The sequence below is a fragment of the Sceloporus undulatus genome, unplaced genomic scaffold, assembly GCF_019175285.1.
Source record: "Sceloporus undulatus isolate JIND9_A2432 ecotype Alabama unplaced genomic scaffold, SceUnd_v1.1 scaffold_100, whole genome shotgun sequence".
In the NCBI taxonomy this organism is placed as follows: domain Eukaryota; kingdom Metazoa; phylum Chordata; class Lepidosauria; order Squamata; family Phrynosomatidae; genus Sceloporus; species Sceloporus undulatus.
Window position 1 is genome coordinate 953 of NW_024803021.1, and position 19,271 is coordinate 20,223.

At 39.0% G+C, this 19,271-nt stretch overlaps 1 protein-coding gene across 1 annotated transcript; it reads right to left on the reverse strand.

Annotated features, from left to right (window-relative positions):
* Nucleotides 1-767: 767 nt before the first annotated feature.
* On the reverse strand, nt 768-18,858 carry LOC121917684 (apoptosis-stimulating of p53 protein 2-like). The gene is made up of 8 exons (XM_042443806.1): nt 18,716-18,858; nt 17,268-17,742; nt 15,989-16,764; nt 11,995-12,132; nt 11,154-11,287; nt 10,391-10,557; nt 9,746-9,945; nt 768-1,687 (listed from the first exon to the last, which is right to left on the reverse strand). The coding sequence occupies exons 1-8, from the start codon at nt 18,806-18,808 to the stop codon at nt 1,646-1,648; spliced, it is 2,025 nt and encodes a 674-aa protein (XP_042299740.1). The 5' UTR covers nt 18,809-18,858; the 3' UTR covers nt 768-1,645.
* Nucleotides 18,859-19,271: the final 413 nt, after the last annotated feature.

Here is a 19,271-nt window from a genome sequence, read left to right on the forward strand (position 1 = left end):
CAGGCAGTACAGGTCTTTCTTGCCTTTACTTCCTGTGGGGAATTCTGGGACCAGCAGGAGAGGTCTTTGCAGGCAGCGCAGGTCTTTCTTGCCTTTACTTCCTGTGGGGAATTCTGGGACCAGCAGGAGTCTTCAGTGCACTCACATACTCTTCCTGGGGATCAAGAAGGATGCTTTCGTCCTTCTGGCTCTGAAACCACAGCTGAATGCTGCTGAGGTGTTCCTACCCCATCCTCTAATTGGCTGTGGGGCTGCTCTGATACAGGAAAAGTTGTTTGCGTGGAGGGATGCACAACAACCAAAAAGTATATACAAAGGTGTTAACATCTTCATATGTCACCAAAGGAATTCCAGTTTTTGTCAGCATGTACCTTAGCCTCTAACATAATTGTGAAAAGCTGTTGTGAGACAGATAATATTGCAGTTCGGTAGATACAAGCAAGGACGCTGCTGACAGTATTGGATCCAAATAATTTTGCTACTTCAGGGTTTCTTTTTCAAGCATATTAAAAAATGACCCAGGCCCAGTGATAAAAACTCATCAATTTGGGATAAATCAACATTGCTCAGATAGCACACACAATGTAATTTGTAAAAGTTACAGGTCAAAAAGAACATCTTCCAAATCTAATAACCAAAGAATGCTGACAAGACAGGGAGCTGCAAATTGTAGTCTTCGAATGTGTCCATGTCAGCACATGAGGACAGCTCAATGACAGAAGAGCTATGTGGCTGAGAGTTACCAAACTTGACATCAGACAAATTGGTATTTCTAAAGTCAAAATTTAATCACAGTTAAGCATAGAAAGGTAGTTGTAACAAAATTGTGATATAGTCTACATAGTTTTTCTATATTTAATATCCAGGTTACAAAAGACAAAGACAAGATATTTTTAAAAAACCCACTCTATAACCTACATTGTTAGTGGTATAGAATATATTTCAAATACTCTGGAATCCTAAAATGCTACTGCACTCAACATTATTGCTCAAAAAATTGGTTTAGGTCCTTAGTTTTAAGATGCATTACATCACTTTCATACTGTTACCTCTGCTACTAAGAAATTCCATAAGCAGAATGTTTATGATTAGTTTATGTATGAATAGTCTGACTTACATTGGCCCTGTTCTAGAGAAGAAATTGCAAGAGCTTAAGAAAACTGTCTAGAACAGTGTTTCTAAAACCTGGATACCTTGATGTTGGAGAACAACTCCCAGAATCCTTGACCACAGACCATATTGGCTGGGTCTTGAAAGCTAATTAACATTTGGGGACTCAAGTTAGGGAATAACTGGTTTAGAGGAAGGAATAGATTTTTCTCATGTCCGCGTATTACAAAGACCAAAAAAAGCCATCTGCAGAAAAAGAAAAGGTAGTGACTGACCATTCATTAGGCTTCATTTGCCTTTAGGGCATACTCATTTGCTTCAAAGTAGCATTCCAAGGGAGCTTCTTCCACCATTTGTGAATGCAATCTATCCTTCATCTGTTTTCATAGCATATTCAGCATTGCTTTCATATCACATTGTAATCAAAGTAAATTTCATGAAACTGATGTTAACACAAAGAGAATGCATTCTTTTCTATAAAAAAGGATAAATCCATCCTGTGACTGATACATCAGAAAATTGCTTCCACGTGTTTTCATGCCAAGCTTCTTTGCCTTGGCTTAATCCTTGGATAGAGCTGGAAAAGAAAGGATTGGGGGAGAGATTAAAATAACCAGTTCAATATGCAGAAAATCTGTTTAAGAAATAGTAAATATAGAATAAATTTTAACACTGATGGCATGTATAATTTTATCGAGCAACTCATCTGAACAGATACAATTGCCATTTTTAAAAAAACTCCCACTATCATATTAATAGTTATTAAATTGAAAATGACTCATTTTGAAAATTTTCTGTCAGACTCCAGGGAATTATCAAATGTGAAAATAGCCCAGCATGGATAAATATGAGAAGCAATTCTTCAACAGATTCCAAATCATGCAAGCAGCACTGAATGTCCTGGTTAATTTGGAGAATTACAATAGTAGATAGACAGAGCAAAGAAAATACCTGTGTGATACTGTATATGTAATCTCAAAGTTAACAACAGAATGCATTGCTATATAGTAAATCCCCAAAGGAGCAAACATATTAAGTTGTGTTCTCAATTATTCATATCTTGTTATCAAAATTAGACTAATAATAGTGAGGTGCAGCTTAGTCTGTAACCAGCCCTTATTACATTAAGCTGAAATACTTGTATATTCTTGCCCAGATTCTCATTTTTTATTTAGACCGTAAATAAATAAATATCTCTGGGTAAAGGTATAACCTCTGTACAGCATCAAGTACAGTGATGGTGCAATGATGTTAAACCACATACAGTATCAGAAAATACCAGAAAAATCACTTCACAATCCTACTAATTTCAGCAAGTAGCACAGTGGCAACAGTCTGTACTGGAAAAACAATTATTTCCCCTTCTTTCCTATTAGCTTCTGAATATTTTAGTTTCTACATAGAATCATAGAGTTGGAAGAGACCCCAAGGGCCATCCAGTCCAATCTCCTGCCATCAGGAAGACACAATCAAGGCATTTCCAGCCTCTACTTTAAAACCTCCAAAGGAGGAGACTCCACCAGACTTCCTGAGGGAGCGTGTTCAACTGTCAGACAGCTCTTATAGTCAGGAAATTCTTCCTAATGTTTTGGTGGAATCCCTTTCCCCGTAACTTGAATCCATTACTTTGGGTCCTATTCTCTGGAGCAGGGGTAGGCAACCTTTTTGAGCTGGGGGCCAGGTTGCTGTCCCTCAGACAACTGGGGGGGGGGGAGCCAAAAAATAAATACAGCGCACCCGCGCTTTACGCGGCTTGAGCATACGCGCTCAAGCCGCGGGGCGCGCGCGGGGCGGAAGGGGTGGCACGTCCCATTCAATTGCTCTGGAGCATCAGAAAAGAAGCATACTCCATCCTCAACATGACATCCCTTTAAATATTTACACTGGCTATCATGTTACCTCTTAACCTTTCTTCGCCAGGCTAAACATACCCAGCTCTATAAGCCACTCCTCAAAGGGCATGGTTTCCAGACCTTCCTGACATAGGACAGATTCCCTGAATACATGGGATAGCACAAATTTTTAAAAACGGGTGACTCCAGCCGACTCTTTCGGGGCAGTCTGTCGAGCCCCAATGTAACTCGCTGGAAAAGGTGATCATGCTTGGTAAAGTGGAAAACAGTAGAAAAAGGAGACCATACTACAGGAGGATTGATTCAGTCAAGGAAGCTAAAGCTCTGAATTTGCAAGACCTAAACAGGGCAGTTGAGAAACAGGAATCTTGGAGGTCTCTCATTCATAGGGTTAGCATAAGTTGAATCCGACTTGATCAAAAATAACAGCAAATGAATACTCAACATTGAACAGAATACTAAGGTGCAGCTAACATTCAAAGCAATTTAATACTTTATGGCTTTCACAGAGAAACCAAATTTGTATACCACTGAACTAACCCCCCCCCTCCAAGATTTCAGTATATTGAAATCACATTTAGCCCCTTTGTGCCTTCCACTCCACCATTCACAAGATCTATTTGCCAACAGTAACTAGGTTACAATAAACGTAAATAGTAGTGTATATGTACTTTAAGTGTAGCACTCTCTCCTCTCTGCAAAAGCATTCAGTGAAGAGTTAAAACCTGTTAGCCCTTGATGAATCTAAGGCAAGAATAGCCAAAGTATCACACATCATCCCAAGGCCTTTACTGTGGTCTGCAGGCCCTCCCATGTTCCCCAAGGGCATGAGGAGCAAAAGCCAAACCCTCCCAAGCCAGAATCCAAAAATGCACATCTGGGTTCATTTCACAAAAGCAATAACTTCTGCTCCTTCGTTATGAAGCACTTGCTTCCATAACCTTGTACTGGACATCAAAGTAGTAATCTTGATGCTGCAGTCACGGCACTAGTAGCAAATACTGCCTTCTGCCTTGTTAAGAAAGGGTCTGTGAGTGAACAAACTGTGAGAAATGAGGTAAGAGGCTTAATTAGTAAGGACTATGGTTCAGAGGACATGAATATCAAAATGAATTTAAAACAAAGAGAACGATATGAATTCTTTGCACAACACTACAAAGTGCTGTCCAAGAAAAGAAATAAAAACTCTCTCCTTAGCTTGTTGCAATCATCCTTTGGATTAGAAAGATGCTTGGTAAAAGAGGTATTTTCAGCACAAAATAAGCAGATGAAGCACTGACAAATAAATGAGTGAAGATATTCTGTTTATAAAGCTCATTTGAAAGGCCTACATTCAAGTTTTCAAAGCTGGATTTTTTTGGAAAATGTTCATGTTTGTGAATCTGTGGATTATCTGTTAGAAGATGTCAAGCATCAAATCTCAATCAGCTGAAACCAAGACAAGTTAAGACTCTGCCAGCACTGAAGGATTATCTCCTGGACCAAAGATACCAGACATGTATAAAGAGATTAAGAAAGAGAGGAATTATAAATAAAATTATGCCAAAGTCTATCTGCTAGAGTTTCACTGTAGCATGAAGACCAGGAATGTCTATGTGGAGGATCTGTTCCGGACACACACACACACCCCACGTATGGGCAAAAATGTGGGACCTCAAGTCCCATTATTTGTTATGGCCGTGTGCAGTGCTGGCACATGTGCCATTTTAATGCCTGGTGTTTGCCGTCTGCATGAGCTTGAGTCCGCGGATGGCAAACCCACATATGGGGTGGCACACTGTACAAGTAACAAAGATAGTTCTGAGAGATTTGTCCCCATCCCTGTAACCTTGAAGAACAGAAAAATGGAACTGAAACCCATTATCATCATTGCACATCTGGCCTCTCCTGTGCTGAAGCTTATATTTATTCTCCACAGTGAGAGCAAACACTTGGAGAAAATGTTTCCTACTGCACAGTTATATTATGTTAAAAATCACTTTTGACTCTTGCAGCACCTTAAATACTAGCATGTTTTACTTGGCATAAGTTTTTATAGAATGCAGTCCACTTCATCAAGATGCATATTATAGGATATTTTGCACAGGAGAAACAGCCCAGTTTCTATGCAAAGTAACAGAAATCAGACATTGAAAAATGGTGTGCGAACAATGACATCAAAGAAGCCATTCTTGAACAAAAGAACCTTAGAGACAAATTCCAACAAGAAACTGCTGAATTCATCAACTCTGTCAGTTCAGCCACTCTTGAAGCAATTCCCAGTACCTCTAGTTTTCTACATTTCTATTTCCTCTGATCCTTCCAATTACCATTCTTCAACTACTATACCTAGAGGTTAAATAGTGTTATCTTGTATCTGGACAAAGTCTTTTTGTCACTATGCATCTGTTAATCTATTTAGATACGTTAGGCTGTCCTTCTCATCTTCTATTACTATTTTATTTTATTAAACATATTATATACATACAATGAATACAATCAGCATACAATACAAGCAATGGACATACAATAAACATGGGATAAATAACAAATACTGAATAGTACATAAATACCTAAAGAAAGATACAAAAAGAAAAGAAAGGGAAAGAGGAAAAACAAAGAAACACAAGAACAAAATAGAAAGTAGACAAAGTGACTTCCTGGATCTTGTTTTGATCTACATCAAATTTAGAATATTTCTGTAGTTATGATTCTTTTTATCTCTAATATATAGAAGACTTGGAAAATAAGAAATAGAACCTACTTTGTTTTATGTTGATGAAGAAAGAAAATTCAGTAAGATCCCAAAATGCCAAGTTTGAGATGCTTGATATTCATACTCTGAACTAATAATTCTTATCTTAAATTTGGTTAACTGTACATCAAATTTTTAATATTTTCCCCTTTTCTTCCAAATGTACTATCAATGGAGACCAGTCATCTTTGATTTCTTCCCAATCTCCTCCTCTGTTTAAAAAGGTAAGTTTATCTAATCCTCTCTTCTTCCACCGTGTCGCTAAGGTCACTCTGGCTGTAGCAGACATGTAGAAGAGCAATTTTCCATATATATTTTTTCCAGCTTATCGTCCATAATCATGCTCAACAAAAAAAACTTGAGATCAAAGTTTAGCTTACGTTTTAAAATCTTTTTTATCAACTCATAAATCCCCAGCCAATGTTTTTTTACTATTTTACAGTTCCACCAAAGATGTAAAAAGGTTCCCACCTTTTCCCCACATTTCCAGCATTTGTTGGATGTCTTATAAAGTTTAGCAAGTTTTCCTGGGGTCCAGTACCACCTATACTGCATTTTTAAAAGATTTACTCTGAGGTCACTACTCATTGTATATTTAGTTCTCTTAATCCAGTTTTTTCCCCACTGCCCAATTGGTATGTTTTGACCCAGATCTTCTGCCCATCTCACCAGTTTCTTTGATTACCTCCTGCTCCATATCCCAACCCAAGAAGAAATTATATAAACTGGAAATTTTGTAATTTTTCTTATGTTGTAGGAGTTTCTCGAAGTTTTCTTCTGCCTTCCCTAAACCTGGCTCTTTGATATCAAGATTAAATCTGCTCTGCAGTTGTTTGAAGAAGAACCAGGTTTTGTATTCACCTAATTTCTCAAGTTCATGCTGTGGGGAAAAAACTGGACTAAGAGAACTAAATATATAATCCAGAGATTTATTATCTATTGTTACTGTATCTTTATATGTAAACCAAGAGTCATTTGATGTCCTGGACTCCCTAAAGAAAGCTTTGTTAGGGGAACCCCAGAGAGGTATACATGAACAGAGTCTTGTTTTATACCTTAATCAAGTTTTAAATAAGGATCTCCTTATATAATGATTAAGGAAATCCTTATTGACTTGATGTACGCGTGCCAACAAAATCAATTTCCGTAATCCTCCAAATCCAAAACAATAGGGTCATCCAGTTTAAACCAAGGTCGGAGCCACTCAAACAAGCATCATAGTATAATTTGAAGTTGGGTAAAGCCCAACCGCCTCTTGATGTTTTATCAAATAAAACCTTCATTTTAATCCTGGGTTTTTTTCCTCCTCATAGGAATTTTATAAGAACCTTATGCCATATTTTAAAGATTTTTAAATTAGAGAGAACCCGGATATTCTGAAACAAAAAGATGAGTTTTGGAAGTATAGACATTTTAATAGTAGCAATTTTACCAAAGATAAATATTTTTTTCCATTAGAGTAATCTTTTTTAATCTACTGTATTACTATTTATTAAACAGTGATAAGATAATCATCAACATTTGTATATTTAGCATTTCTATTTCCACATATCCTCCTCCAAACCTGGCATCTGTAGGAATAGATCAACACTCCATGAGTGTAATGATGTGGGCTGCAGTCCATGGAAGCTTAGCCAAGTAAAATGTGTGAGACTTTAATGTGCCACAACAATTTGGTATTTTTGCTCCAACAGCCTAGCATAGGCGGGATACAGACCGCCCCTTTGGGGTGGCCTGCACCCACCCCTTTCCCCGACGGATTGGGGCCTCAGCGGCAACCTCAGAAGCTCCGATCCACCGCTTTTCCAGGCCTTGGGGAAGCAGCAAAAAACCGCTTCCCCGCGGCCTGGAAAGGGGTGTCCTTGGGGCTTCATGCCCCAAGGACACCCCAACAGCAGCAGAGAAAGAGAGAAAGGGGCTGCTCGGCCCCTTTCTCTTTTGTATCGCTGGCGCAACCATGTAAAGGCTGCACCAGTGATACAAGCGGCAGAAGGAGCTCTGTTTCGGAGTTCCTTCCAGCGCCACTGAAAGGGCGCCACAAGCACTCTGCAGCTGTGTGCATGCGTCACTCCCGCGCCGCTCCGTTTGGAGGTGGCGCAGCCGTGACGTTGTAATGGCGGCACCCATGTAGACAGAGCGCTGCCATTACCACACCACGGTTACGTGCTAGAGTTGAGGGGTGTCTGTAAAAGCAAAGCGCCGGTCTGGATACTGCCCATAGTTAACCTTCCTTCAGAAATATAATGCGTTTTACACTGTTTTATATGCCATTGTTTTAGAGGTTCAAGTGAGGTTCAGGAAAGGAAGAGGCACTAGGGACCACATTGCAAACATACAATAGCAAGTGGAATGCACCAGGGAATCCCAAACGAAAATCAGCATGTGCTTTATAGAATAGCAAAGCCTTTGAGTGCATAGATCATGAAAGACTATGGAATGCTCTTAAAGACATAGGAGTGCTAACACATCTGATAGTCCTGAGGAGGCTACTGTCAGAACAGAACACGGAGAAACAGAATGGTTCCAAATTGCAAAGGAGTCAGACAAGGCTGCATGCTTTCACTCTAGCTGTTCAACATGTATGCAGAACATATAAGAAAAACAGGCTTTGACACAGAAGGAGGAGTGAAAATAGGAGGAAGGAATATCAACTAAGATACTCAGATGACACCATAGTACTAGCAGAAAACCTCAAAGACCTGGAATACCTACTAAAGAGGATCAAAGAACAAAGTGCAAAAGCAGGCTTAATGTTGGAACATAAAGAAAACAAAAATAATGACCACCGAGGAACTTCACAAATTCAACCTAGACAATGAAGAAATAGAAAGAATAAAAGAATTCCCATACCTGAGATCAAACATTGATAGAAATGGGGACTGCAGTCAGGAAATCAAAAGATTAAGAATGGGGAGGGTGGCTATGAAAGAACTAGAAAAGATTCTAAAATGCAAAGATATACAACTTAGTACAAAGGTTAAATTCATACAAGCCATCATATTCCCTATTACCATGTATAGATGTGAAGCTGGATAGTTAAGAAAGATGATAGGAAGAACATTCATTTACTTGAGATGTGGTGCTGGAGAAGAGTGCTGAGGATCCCATGGACAGCCAAAAGGACAAACAAATGGATCCTAGAGCAGATCAAGCCGAAAACCTCTCTGGTAGCCAAAATGTCCAAACTGAGGCTGTCATACTTTGGACATATCATGAGAAGGGAGGACTCATTGGAAAAGACAATAATGCGGTGAAGGTGGAGGGAAGTAGGAAGAGAGGAAAGCCACATGTCAGATGGATGGACTCTAATAAGGAGGTCATGGGTTTTATGAGGTTGCAGGAATTAAGCAGAACAGTGGAGGACAAGGGGGTCTTGGAGATGTCTTATCCATAGGGTCGCCATGAGTCAAGATCAACTGGAAGGTAGTTAACAACAAAATACAATATAAACATTTTAAATTAAATAATATTCTTAATAAAACAAATGCTGGAACAGTTACAACGAAGAACTAATTATCAGTGCAATGTAACCATTTGTAACATCTAACAGAGTCAACTGCAATCAATCTTTGCTTTAAAATAACACAGGAACATCTACAATCAGCTCAGCAATTTGCCACTACAATCCTGATGTTGTGCCATGGGAACACTTTCAGAAAGGCATCACTATAGCATGTAGCAGGTACTCCATACTTGAACAGGCACTGTTCAAAAAATAGAACAATTTCCTAGATACCCACTATTCTGACCAAAGTTTCCTAATAAGGGTATGTGGTATGAATTCACTCTTGAAACTGGCCTTCCTTAAGTCAGTTTCAGATACATGAGAAGCACTACAAGAGCCAGTGCAACAGTGAGAGTAATGAATTTAGACTCACATGGGTCCAAATCCAAACAGAAACAGAGAATTTATAGCATGATATCAAGTCTCTCTGTTTCTGCCACCGGCTTTCTCATATGGTTGTTATAAAGATACACCCTGAGGAAAATCATGAATATAGTTGTAATTATACTTCTCAATAGTCTAACTGTAAGTATTTTTACTTACACCAAGCAGGTTACGAGGCACATATCCTTCCTTGTCACTTAACTGTGCCCACCACCACTCTATTTCTTCTTCATCTTCCCGGCGAAGAACTGTCATACAGTCTCCCCCTTTCATAGACAGTTCATCATCATTCTGAGCTTCATAATCCCACAGAGCATAGACCACTCCTTTGTTCATTATTCCCATTTTCTCTTGCACTCCTATATCAGAGAAAACAAAACTATGTAACTCAGTCATGACAAATATTATTCCATAATATTTATTGATTTAAATATTTAAATAACATCCTATGGCATATTCATATGTATCATGATGTAGAGGCAAATTCAACCACAAGTTACTGACAGGCAACACAATTCATTTGAGACTGGTTTTGTGTGGTTTCTGCAATCAGCACGGAAAATCCATTCTTTTATGTGGAAAAAGGAGATATCCTAGTTCGGATTATATCCTACAGCCATCCAGAGAAGAGTCATGTGACGGCAGGAATAGATTGATCACCTCCTCCCTCATCCCTCCTCCCCACCCACCAGTTCCTGACCACAGGTGAGCCTGAAAACAGATCATCCTTACTCTACATGTAGGAAAAGCACAAAAAGCCTTCTGGTACAGCTAAGTTTAGTGAATCCCATTTTTGGCACATACCATAAAGAAACTGAGAACACTGTGTATAGCCTTCTTCCATTTCTTCACATTTGTCTGCGGCAGTCTGCATATCACTATAAGTTGTAGCAAAGACAGCAGCACCTGATTCCACTAAGAATTTGCACACTTGGACATTATTGCAAGATGCTGCACAATGCAATGGGGTCCTAGAAATTGCAGAGTACAAGAAAAAAGTGACAGATTGTTCTTCTCTCATATCCTGATTTGTAGAAGGAAATTAGTAAAATATGAGAAATAGACCAATTAAACTTTTCTGGCAAAAAAGGGAAACAAGAATTCCTGATCCTTTTTACAGCTTAACAGGCATATCTCCCCACAATTGCTTTTAGAAGGGGAAACAGTTATGATCAACAAGCGCGTCCATTTTCATGCATGTTACAGTATCTAATTTCGCATTTGCCATCTATAAGCCTAAAACATTTTTTCACAATCCACACATAGTTCCACTCATCCCACACTGTCAGTCACTCTAGTGTTTCATTTTATTAAGGATAAGTCTGTTTCAGAATTTCATTTCAGAATTATTTAAACTATTCTATTCAATTGATCAGAAGTGCTTCTTCTAGAAAAAAAGAAAGTTCACAACAGGGGATTTTTTTTTCTGTCAAGCAGTGAAGCAACTAGGAAAACAGGACTATTATCTTCAATTAAATCTTTTGGCATTTATTAAATGTGGACAGAATAATAATATATGATTCAACCAATATCTGGGCTCACTACAAAAGAAAATAATCATCCTTACCATCCATCACTATCTGCAGCATTAACATTTACACCAAATTGTACCAGGAATTTCACAATCTCTGTGTGACCAGCACACACAGCATTGTGAAGTGCAGTGATACCCTCATCGTTGGGCAAGCTGGGATCTTCAACCTATACACCAAAAAAGAAAGTACCAGGAATTTAAGTAATTGGTTCCATTAATCCCATTTTATGATACAGTTTATTTTATTTGATATCTCCACTTCGTTATACAGTGGTACCCCGGGATACGAATGCGCCGCCTTACGAAATTTCCGGGTTACGAAAAAAAATCAATTAAAAAAACCGTTCCGGGTTACGAAGGTTATTTCGGGTTACGAAAGAAATTTTTGGTGCTTTTCGGCGCTTTTTCGCACCAAATCGCGGCTTTCGCTATTAGCGCCTATGGGGTTTCGGCTTGCGAAAGCTTTTCGGGTTACGAAAGCGGCGGCGGAACGAATTAACTTCGTAACCCGGGGTACCTCTGTATAAGAAAACCTGTATTATACTACCCACTGAAAGTTGATGTGGAACTCTCACATGTTATCCTTAAATATGACTGCAATCCAAAATGTCACATAGTTATAGATATAGTTCAAGCTTTGCCCCTATATACAGTGGGTTCTTGGTATCCACGGGTGTTTGGTTCCACGAATAGGAGGAGCATAACCCAGAATACAGGTTAGGACTCTGTCTGCTGGGAAATGGCAAAATCAAGTTTTGCTTTTTGGAATTTATTATTATTATTTACTATTTTCACACCATGGATGCTTGAATTAGTACATTAAAAATTCCATGGATATAGAGGGCTGACTGTATTAGAAACAGGAAGTTTATACCTCATAAATTATTCGCTGTACAAGATCAAATTCTCCTTCAAGGGAGGAATCTAGAAGCAAAGCAAGGGGATTGAATTTCACTCGCATTCCATGGTCAATCCTATCCGAACCAATTTTGCGCAGGTTTGTCCTCTTCCCCTGAAAGGAACAGTAAAACAAACATTTGCAAAGACAAATCATTTCTAAATGAAGATGAAACAATTATTGGGATAATTCTATCTCTACAGGAAGGTGAAAGCACTTAACTAGCACAGTCAATTGTATTGTTGCAAAAAATCTCAATGTTTCACTCACATACTTAAAACATTAGGGGACACAACTTTATACTTAAACCTAGGAAACATTTCCTAATGTAACCATTATACCAGCTAATCCCCTCTCAAAAATGTTCTTATTACAGCTCTAGACATAACTGCTCCATGGAAGGGAGATACCAATCAGTGTACATAATGGGGAGCAGCTATAAGATGATGTTGGACAGAATGATGGAAACAGACTAAAGGGAAAAAGTGGCCTGAATAGCAACAAAAGCTTGAAATGCAATAACTGCAACCAGTTCAATGAGGATGTGCATGCATGAAAAGAACAGACAAAAGGAGGGCCTTCCTAAGTATCAAAACTAGCAGTCAGAAGAAGAGGGGGGAGGTATAATGTGAACAAAAGGCATGGATCATTATTAACCAATACTTATCCTCTGAATGGGTCCAAAAAGGTTTTTATCCTACTTACAATGTTGCACAACGTTCCATCAGAAGCAAGAGCTGAAAGCAAATAGTGCTTTCAAGTCCTTTCCAACTTATGATGACCCTAAGATAAACCTATCACAGGGCTTTCTTGTCAAGATTTATTCAAGGGATTTTGCCTTTGCCTCTTCTGAAGATGAGTGTGACATACTAAAGGTCATCCAGTGAATCTCCATGGTTGAGTGGGGATTTAAACCCTGCTTTCCACAGTCCTAGTCCAACACTCAAACCACTGTACCAGAGACCTAGTCAAACATTTAAACCACTATACCACAAAGGCTCTTCAAGCAAATACTACCAGAAGATAAAATTTCAGGTAATCAAACAATAGCTGTATTCTGCAGTAATAATGTGGAGGAGGAATACTCACTAAAAATCTAAAAGTCTAGTTAATATACCAGTAACAATGTCTTAATTTTTCAAAAGCTGAATTTTTTGAAATGGTTATTAGTGGCATATAACAAGGACTTTAATATCTGTAGCTGCTCTTAATAATAAATGAGTGTTATGGATATATTTCACTTGGGAAAACTTAGTAGGATCAATTTTACATTGCTTTTAAAAAGCCCAGAATTTGCAGCATACTATGATCTAACTAGTGTTCCTACGTTTATAGCAACAGTAACTCCAGCTGGCTGTAAACAAGCAACAAGCTCTATTCAGAGTCATATGTAAAATTTGACAGATGTCAAGATTTTTTTTAAAAAGAACAAACAAAAATGAATCATGTTGACTCTTGATCAGTTCAGATCACATTGGTGGGGGGTGGGGTGGGGGACATCTTTCATAGAATCTACTTTCTGGAATTAAAAACAATTCTGAATCTTCAAGTGTGTGAGGAAGAGGTTGTTTTAAGTATACTACTAATTACACCCCATATCAAGATTGCTTGTCTGGGCATAAATATTAACAAATGCCAGCACAGCTCAAGTGGCATCTCCAAGGACTATTTCTATCCAACCCCAAAATCTTTCAGAAGATTTGAGGCAGTATAGATGCTATGAAAAGATGCTGAAGCTGATCAAAGCAGGGAGTGGCAAATAAAGTCTAAAAAGATGCAAAGATTTGAGTTTTAGCATGAGAAATATAAACAGGATATGTTACAATGGGGTGAAAAGGTTGACATAAAGAGGAACAGCAACTGTCATTGAGTATCACATGTGACCCATGAACACATTACAAATCCAGTATCGGTAAAGAGGCAGATAGCACTTACACTGCCTTTTCTTCTTTCCCAGAATCGACAGGATACCAAGATTTGGAATGTGTCAAGCGTTAGAATAAGCCATACACTGTTTTATAAGGGGTCCAACTACATAATTACCTCAAAAATTGAAACCATTCAAGCTCTTTGTGGCTATGCATACAGAATACATGTATACAGTATCTTGTTTTCTGGAATTGATTTAACACATACTAAAAACAACTGGCAACTGAGATCTGGGATCTTTTCTACCTAGTTGTTTTTGTTATGCATCTTCAAGTCACTTTTGACTTACAGCAACTCTGAGGTGAATCTATCATCTTAAAACCTTACAGCAACCCTAAGGTATCACACCAATTACTTGCAGGATTTGTTCACAGGAGGTTTGCTTTTGCCTTCCTCTGAGACTAAGAGAGTGTGGTTTGCCCATGGTCACTCAGTGGATTTTCATGGATGAAAGGGGATTCAAACCCTGGTCTCCAGAGTCACAGTCCAATCCTCAAACCACTATACCATTTTGGCTCTTCTACCTGTTTTCCCCCATTCTAAAGCTTCATAAGATATTTTCTGTTTTAACTTTCCTACTGTTTAGTGTGGTGTGCAGGAACACAGTCAGCAAAATTAATTCACAGAATTAATTTAGTCACAGTATTTTTCCCAAGTCCTGGAAAATAAATAATATAATAAAAATAAAAGCTTTATTTCTATACCGCTTTTCCAGCATGATCAAAGCGGTTCACATCATATCAAATATATCACAAGTACAAAAAAATAGTATTAATTGAGTGAAAAACATTTGTAAATTTTTTGAAAAAAGAATTCCAATAACAGCAGCTTCATTTCTCTTCAATGGGAGGGGGGGCGAAGAGAGAGAGAGACTATTGTTGGATTAACATAAAGCAAACAATGAAATATGGATGGTGACTTAATCTAGTTAATTTGTTTAAAGCAGTTTAATAGCATTTTGTGTAGTAATCTGTACAACAATATCTGTATTTTGTATGGAGTCAAGTTTATAAGTAGGCAGGGGTAGAGGTGTGTTAATGAAAATGGAAAATTTCTAAAGCAACAAAGAGATAGGTCTAGAGGGAAGCTCAGGAAATCATAATTTATATGTTAGTAAATAATAGTTTTTTGTTTTGTTGTTGATATTATCTGTGGTGGTGGTAGTGGAGTGTATGTTTATATATGTAATGTGGCTCTGTTTGGCTTCTTAGTCAAATAATCCATTCACATACAAGAAATAACAATCACAAAACATATTTTGGATTAGGGAGCAAAATACATTCTGAGAGGGTGAACAGTCTTGTATGTGCATAATCTGTCAGAGATGGGGAAGGGGCAGAATGGAGAAAAAGCCCATTTGTTCGTTTTGTTGGCACAACTATTTATCTGTGAGACACAGTTTTGCCTTTTTAAGTAATTTGTACTTCTTACAGTATTTACTATAAACTTTACTGAGGATATCTGATATCACCAACATAATATCTGCCTCAGGATAAGATGCTAACAAAATTGCCTTTTAGGAGTCATGAGGCAACTAGTTTAGATTTGCCCCATACAACTAAAAGCCTCTTCTGTAATAAAAGACACAATCCATAGAGCCTAACAATATTTTCTCTCTCATAACAGGGCTCTCGAGAAACAAAGGTAGAAGATAGCACATCAGCAACGAAGTGCAGCAGATAATCAGGAATTGTGTGTCAGCATGGACAGCCTCCTATTAGTGACTTATGCTTGTTTTATGTCCTCTTTGGAAAGGAGCACTGTGAGCACACCTTCATTTCTTCACCCCTCTAAGCTGAGACCAGCTGCCATTTCCTCATCTGAATTGCCTTCCCTGTCCCTTGCCTCCAAACTGATAAACAGCAGCAAATCCTCCTGGGACTTGACAGATACAAGGGAGGATGGAGAATTTTATGAGCAGAATATTACACTCTGCCAGAATACTACATTCTGTCTGTAAAGTGATCTTGAACTACAAAAATGGTTCAATACACCATCTCAATCATAATTTCCAAAAATGAGAGACAGTGCTTTCACTTACAGGTGGTAAAGAAAACTGTCCAGTGACTTCAGGAGGCCGCATACTAAATGAATCATCCGACAAAGTATCTGGTTCTCCTGAAGGATATGGAGGTGGTGGATAGGGAGGATACTCCTCCATGTACATTTCTATGGGCAAGGGCACATCTAGACTTGGATCTTCAATTTCAGGCTGAGTAAGAGAAGCATTGTCGGGTATGTTCTCAAGAACACTATCCAGTCCTGATGAGGGCAACAAAGCTGTGTTCAGGTCTGTATTTGGACTTTCTGCCTCTTCTGCAATAGTTGGCTCAGGTGAAGTAGGAACCACCTCTTTCACAACTTCTGTACTTAGGTAAGGGTTTGGGATTTCTATTGTGTTTTCAGTAACAGCCACTGAAGTTTGCTTTGATGAGTATGAAGGGGCTGATATAGTCTCCATAGCAGCCAAAGTTGTTCTCTGGTATAACAGCTTTTGAATATTAGGCCCATTAGGCCCCTCTGGCTCAGTAATGGAACTACGTTTTTTCAGTGGCCGTGGTGCATTTGACAGCTTCTTCCGAAGGGCCTCCAAATCTGCATCACTTTGATTTCTGTAAGGATTTGACAAGAAAGGCAAAAGCTTGGTTGGGCTGAGGGGACGAGGAATACGTTCTGTTTCATTGTTTTCACTGGCTGAAGCTGTAGCCTCCATTTCAGGCTCTGGACTAGCTGGCTTGCCTTGAGTATTTGAATAAATATTGTCCATTTGCTGTTGATTTGGGGAACCAGCTCCAGCAATAACTGGCTTTCCGTACACTGCATAGCAATTAAGAAAAAGAACTGTCAAATGTTTGGCAAAAGAAATGTAAAGCTTCCAATTAATAATTTTACATAAACAAGACTTGCACAAAATCAATAGTTTCTGTCTCCATCAGAACTGTTAATGTAAGTAGTTACTCCTGTCAGACACACACACACACCTCTAACCTTGAGAAATATAATGGTAAATTACTACTTGTCTTCCTTCTTTCTTTTGTTAATGACTAAAACAGTAATCCTCAGGTGTGCTTTGGGCCTAAAATCTCTCAGAGATTTCAAGAGTGCAATAATCAAGAGTGAAATCCAGGTGCAACTATCTTATTCTGACCCAACATGCAAGTAAAAAGATTTTAAAACATACACATTCCTTGAATTCTCATTATGATGCTCACTGATTTTTTACTTTATGGCCTCCTGACTACTCCATAATCAAAGGTGTGGTTTTTTTTTTTGGTGAAACAATGTGAACTAAGAAAGTGAAAAGACAACCAAACACTCACCACTTGGAAAATGTGGCCCTCTGGTTTGTGCCCTTGTCAGTGCACTCTGCACTGCTTGCTGAAAGTTCTTCCCTGGAGTCTGCTGTTTTGTATACATACTGTAGATTGAACTTGCAGCCACAGTCTGTGGCTTCCGAAAGGGAGGTGGAGGGGCCTCTTTGGCCGGCTGAGGTGTGAAAGGTTTCACAGCTACTGCAGGAGGACTCTCTTGTTTGGAAAGAGTCAGATCTGGATTAGTAGGAGAACCACTTGGTGACACACAGATTCTTTGCTGGGACGCTGAGGGTGTCAGTGGGGTTGGGGGTTTCTGCTTGCTTCCAACAGCTGCAATTGTCAGAGGCAGCTTTTGTGCATTACCATCAGGCTTAACATCTGTGGAGGGCAGCTGACTGGCTTGACCAAAGTAAGGTAAGTTGATCTGCTTTGGTTTGGTGGGAACAGGTGGTGGTACTTTTGTCAAATTCTTAGTACCCATCTGCAAGGCAAAACAATAGCTGTGAAAATGAAAAAAAAATCTATTCTAACAGTTATGTGTTAAAGAAAACACAAAACTATTCTAGGACAGTAAATGTAAGATGCATAAAAGGTCTCACTGCTGATATCTCCATACATTAGTATTGTGCAGAAATGTATGGGAATATCCTTCTTTTAAAGATTTACATTCCTTCTTATACTGAAAAACAGATGGTACCATTTCCCTCGTTTTCAGGCAAAGAACCATCATTCAGGAAGAGATGGGCCTTTTGACAATCATGGCGAATTCTTCTTGCACAAATGGAGAACTCTGCTTTACAGATGGGGAAACAAGCCCTCCCTTCATCCACCATCTTGAGGGAGAGAGAGGCAGGCTAGCTCCAAGAGGCCTGCCTGGAAGAAGACAAGCCCTCCCTTCATCCACTATCTTGAGGGAGAGAGAGGCAGGCCAGCTCCACCAGGCTTGCCTGGAAGAAGAAGAGCCCTCCCTTCAGCCACCATCTTGAGGGAGAGAGAGGCAGGCTAGGTCCACCAGGGCTAGCCTGAAGATAGAGCGCCCTCCCTCCAGTCCATCTGCCTTGGTCCAGGCCTCAGAGAGAGAAAATAACTGCTGGACCTGATCCCCTTCCCCCCTCACCATTCCCTTCTCCTTTTGTGTCCTGTCTTTTAGGTTGTAAGCCTGAGGGCAGGGAACCGTCTATTATCCCCTCTGTTGTAAACCGCTCGGATTCCCAGTGATTAGGCCGTATATAAATAAATCCTATTATTATTATTATTTGAGGAGAGATCAGCAATTGCCAAAGCCAGCCACTGACTGTTTGGCTCATCTAAAATCACATACCAAGTCCTGTATTATTTCCACCAAATGAGGTATTTCATATAAGTTCACAAGCAAGATTCAAATACCTCTCCTGACACACATGAAGAGCAAGATCAAATCATAATTCAAAAGGCATCACATATTTTCAGTATACCTGGCCATCACGCAGCAGGTCTTCACTACTCTGGTTTTTCCTCAATGTTGTAGGTACTCCAGTACCTCCATTTGATTCAACAGAATCAAACATGGAAAAGGGACGCACTTTCTTCTCTCTTTCTCTAACAGGAGCATCTCCTTCACCAGCTAAAACCAACACAAAGAATTAGATCTGGCATATTTGTCAGAACCAGATGTAAAGATATAAATTTGAACCTGACTGTGCTTGTCTGAAATAGCTAACAGAAAAAAATGACTGTTAACCAAGCACATTCAAGATCCTATAAGCAGCAATGAATTTAAAGAAACGCTATGCTTTTCTGCTGAAAGATTCTGCACAAGGAAGCACAATCTTTTATAAAAGATGAACAGGTGAGGAGGGTCATATTAATACTGGTCATGCTCATGACATGGAAGAAACAGGCCAACAAAAATTGTGAAGGTTGCAATTTCAAAAGACTAAAAATGTAAGAACTGCATGAGCAATTAACTGTTGCCTCTATAAGATCATGTTAACCAATCCATTATCTGAGCTACTTGACTGAAAAAAAAAA

Coding starts and splice junctions, on each gene's coding strand:
- LOC121917684 (XM_042443806.1), bottom strand. CDS start 18,808: ATGTTTGATTCTGTTGAATCAAATGGAGGTACTGGAGTACCTACAACA. Junction 17,743..18,715: donor ACCTGCTGCGTGATGGCCAG/GTATACTGAAAA, acceptor TTTGCCTTGCAG/ATGGGTACTAAGAATTTGAC. Junction 9,946..10,390: donor GTGTTCTCAGTTTCTTTATG/GTATGTGCCAAA, acceptor TCTCTGATATAG/GAGTGCAAGAGAAAATGGGA.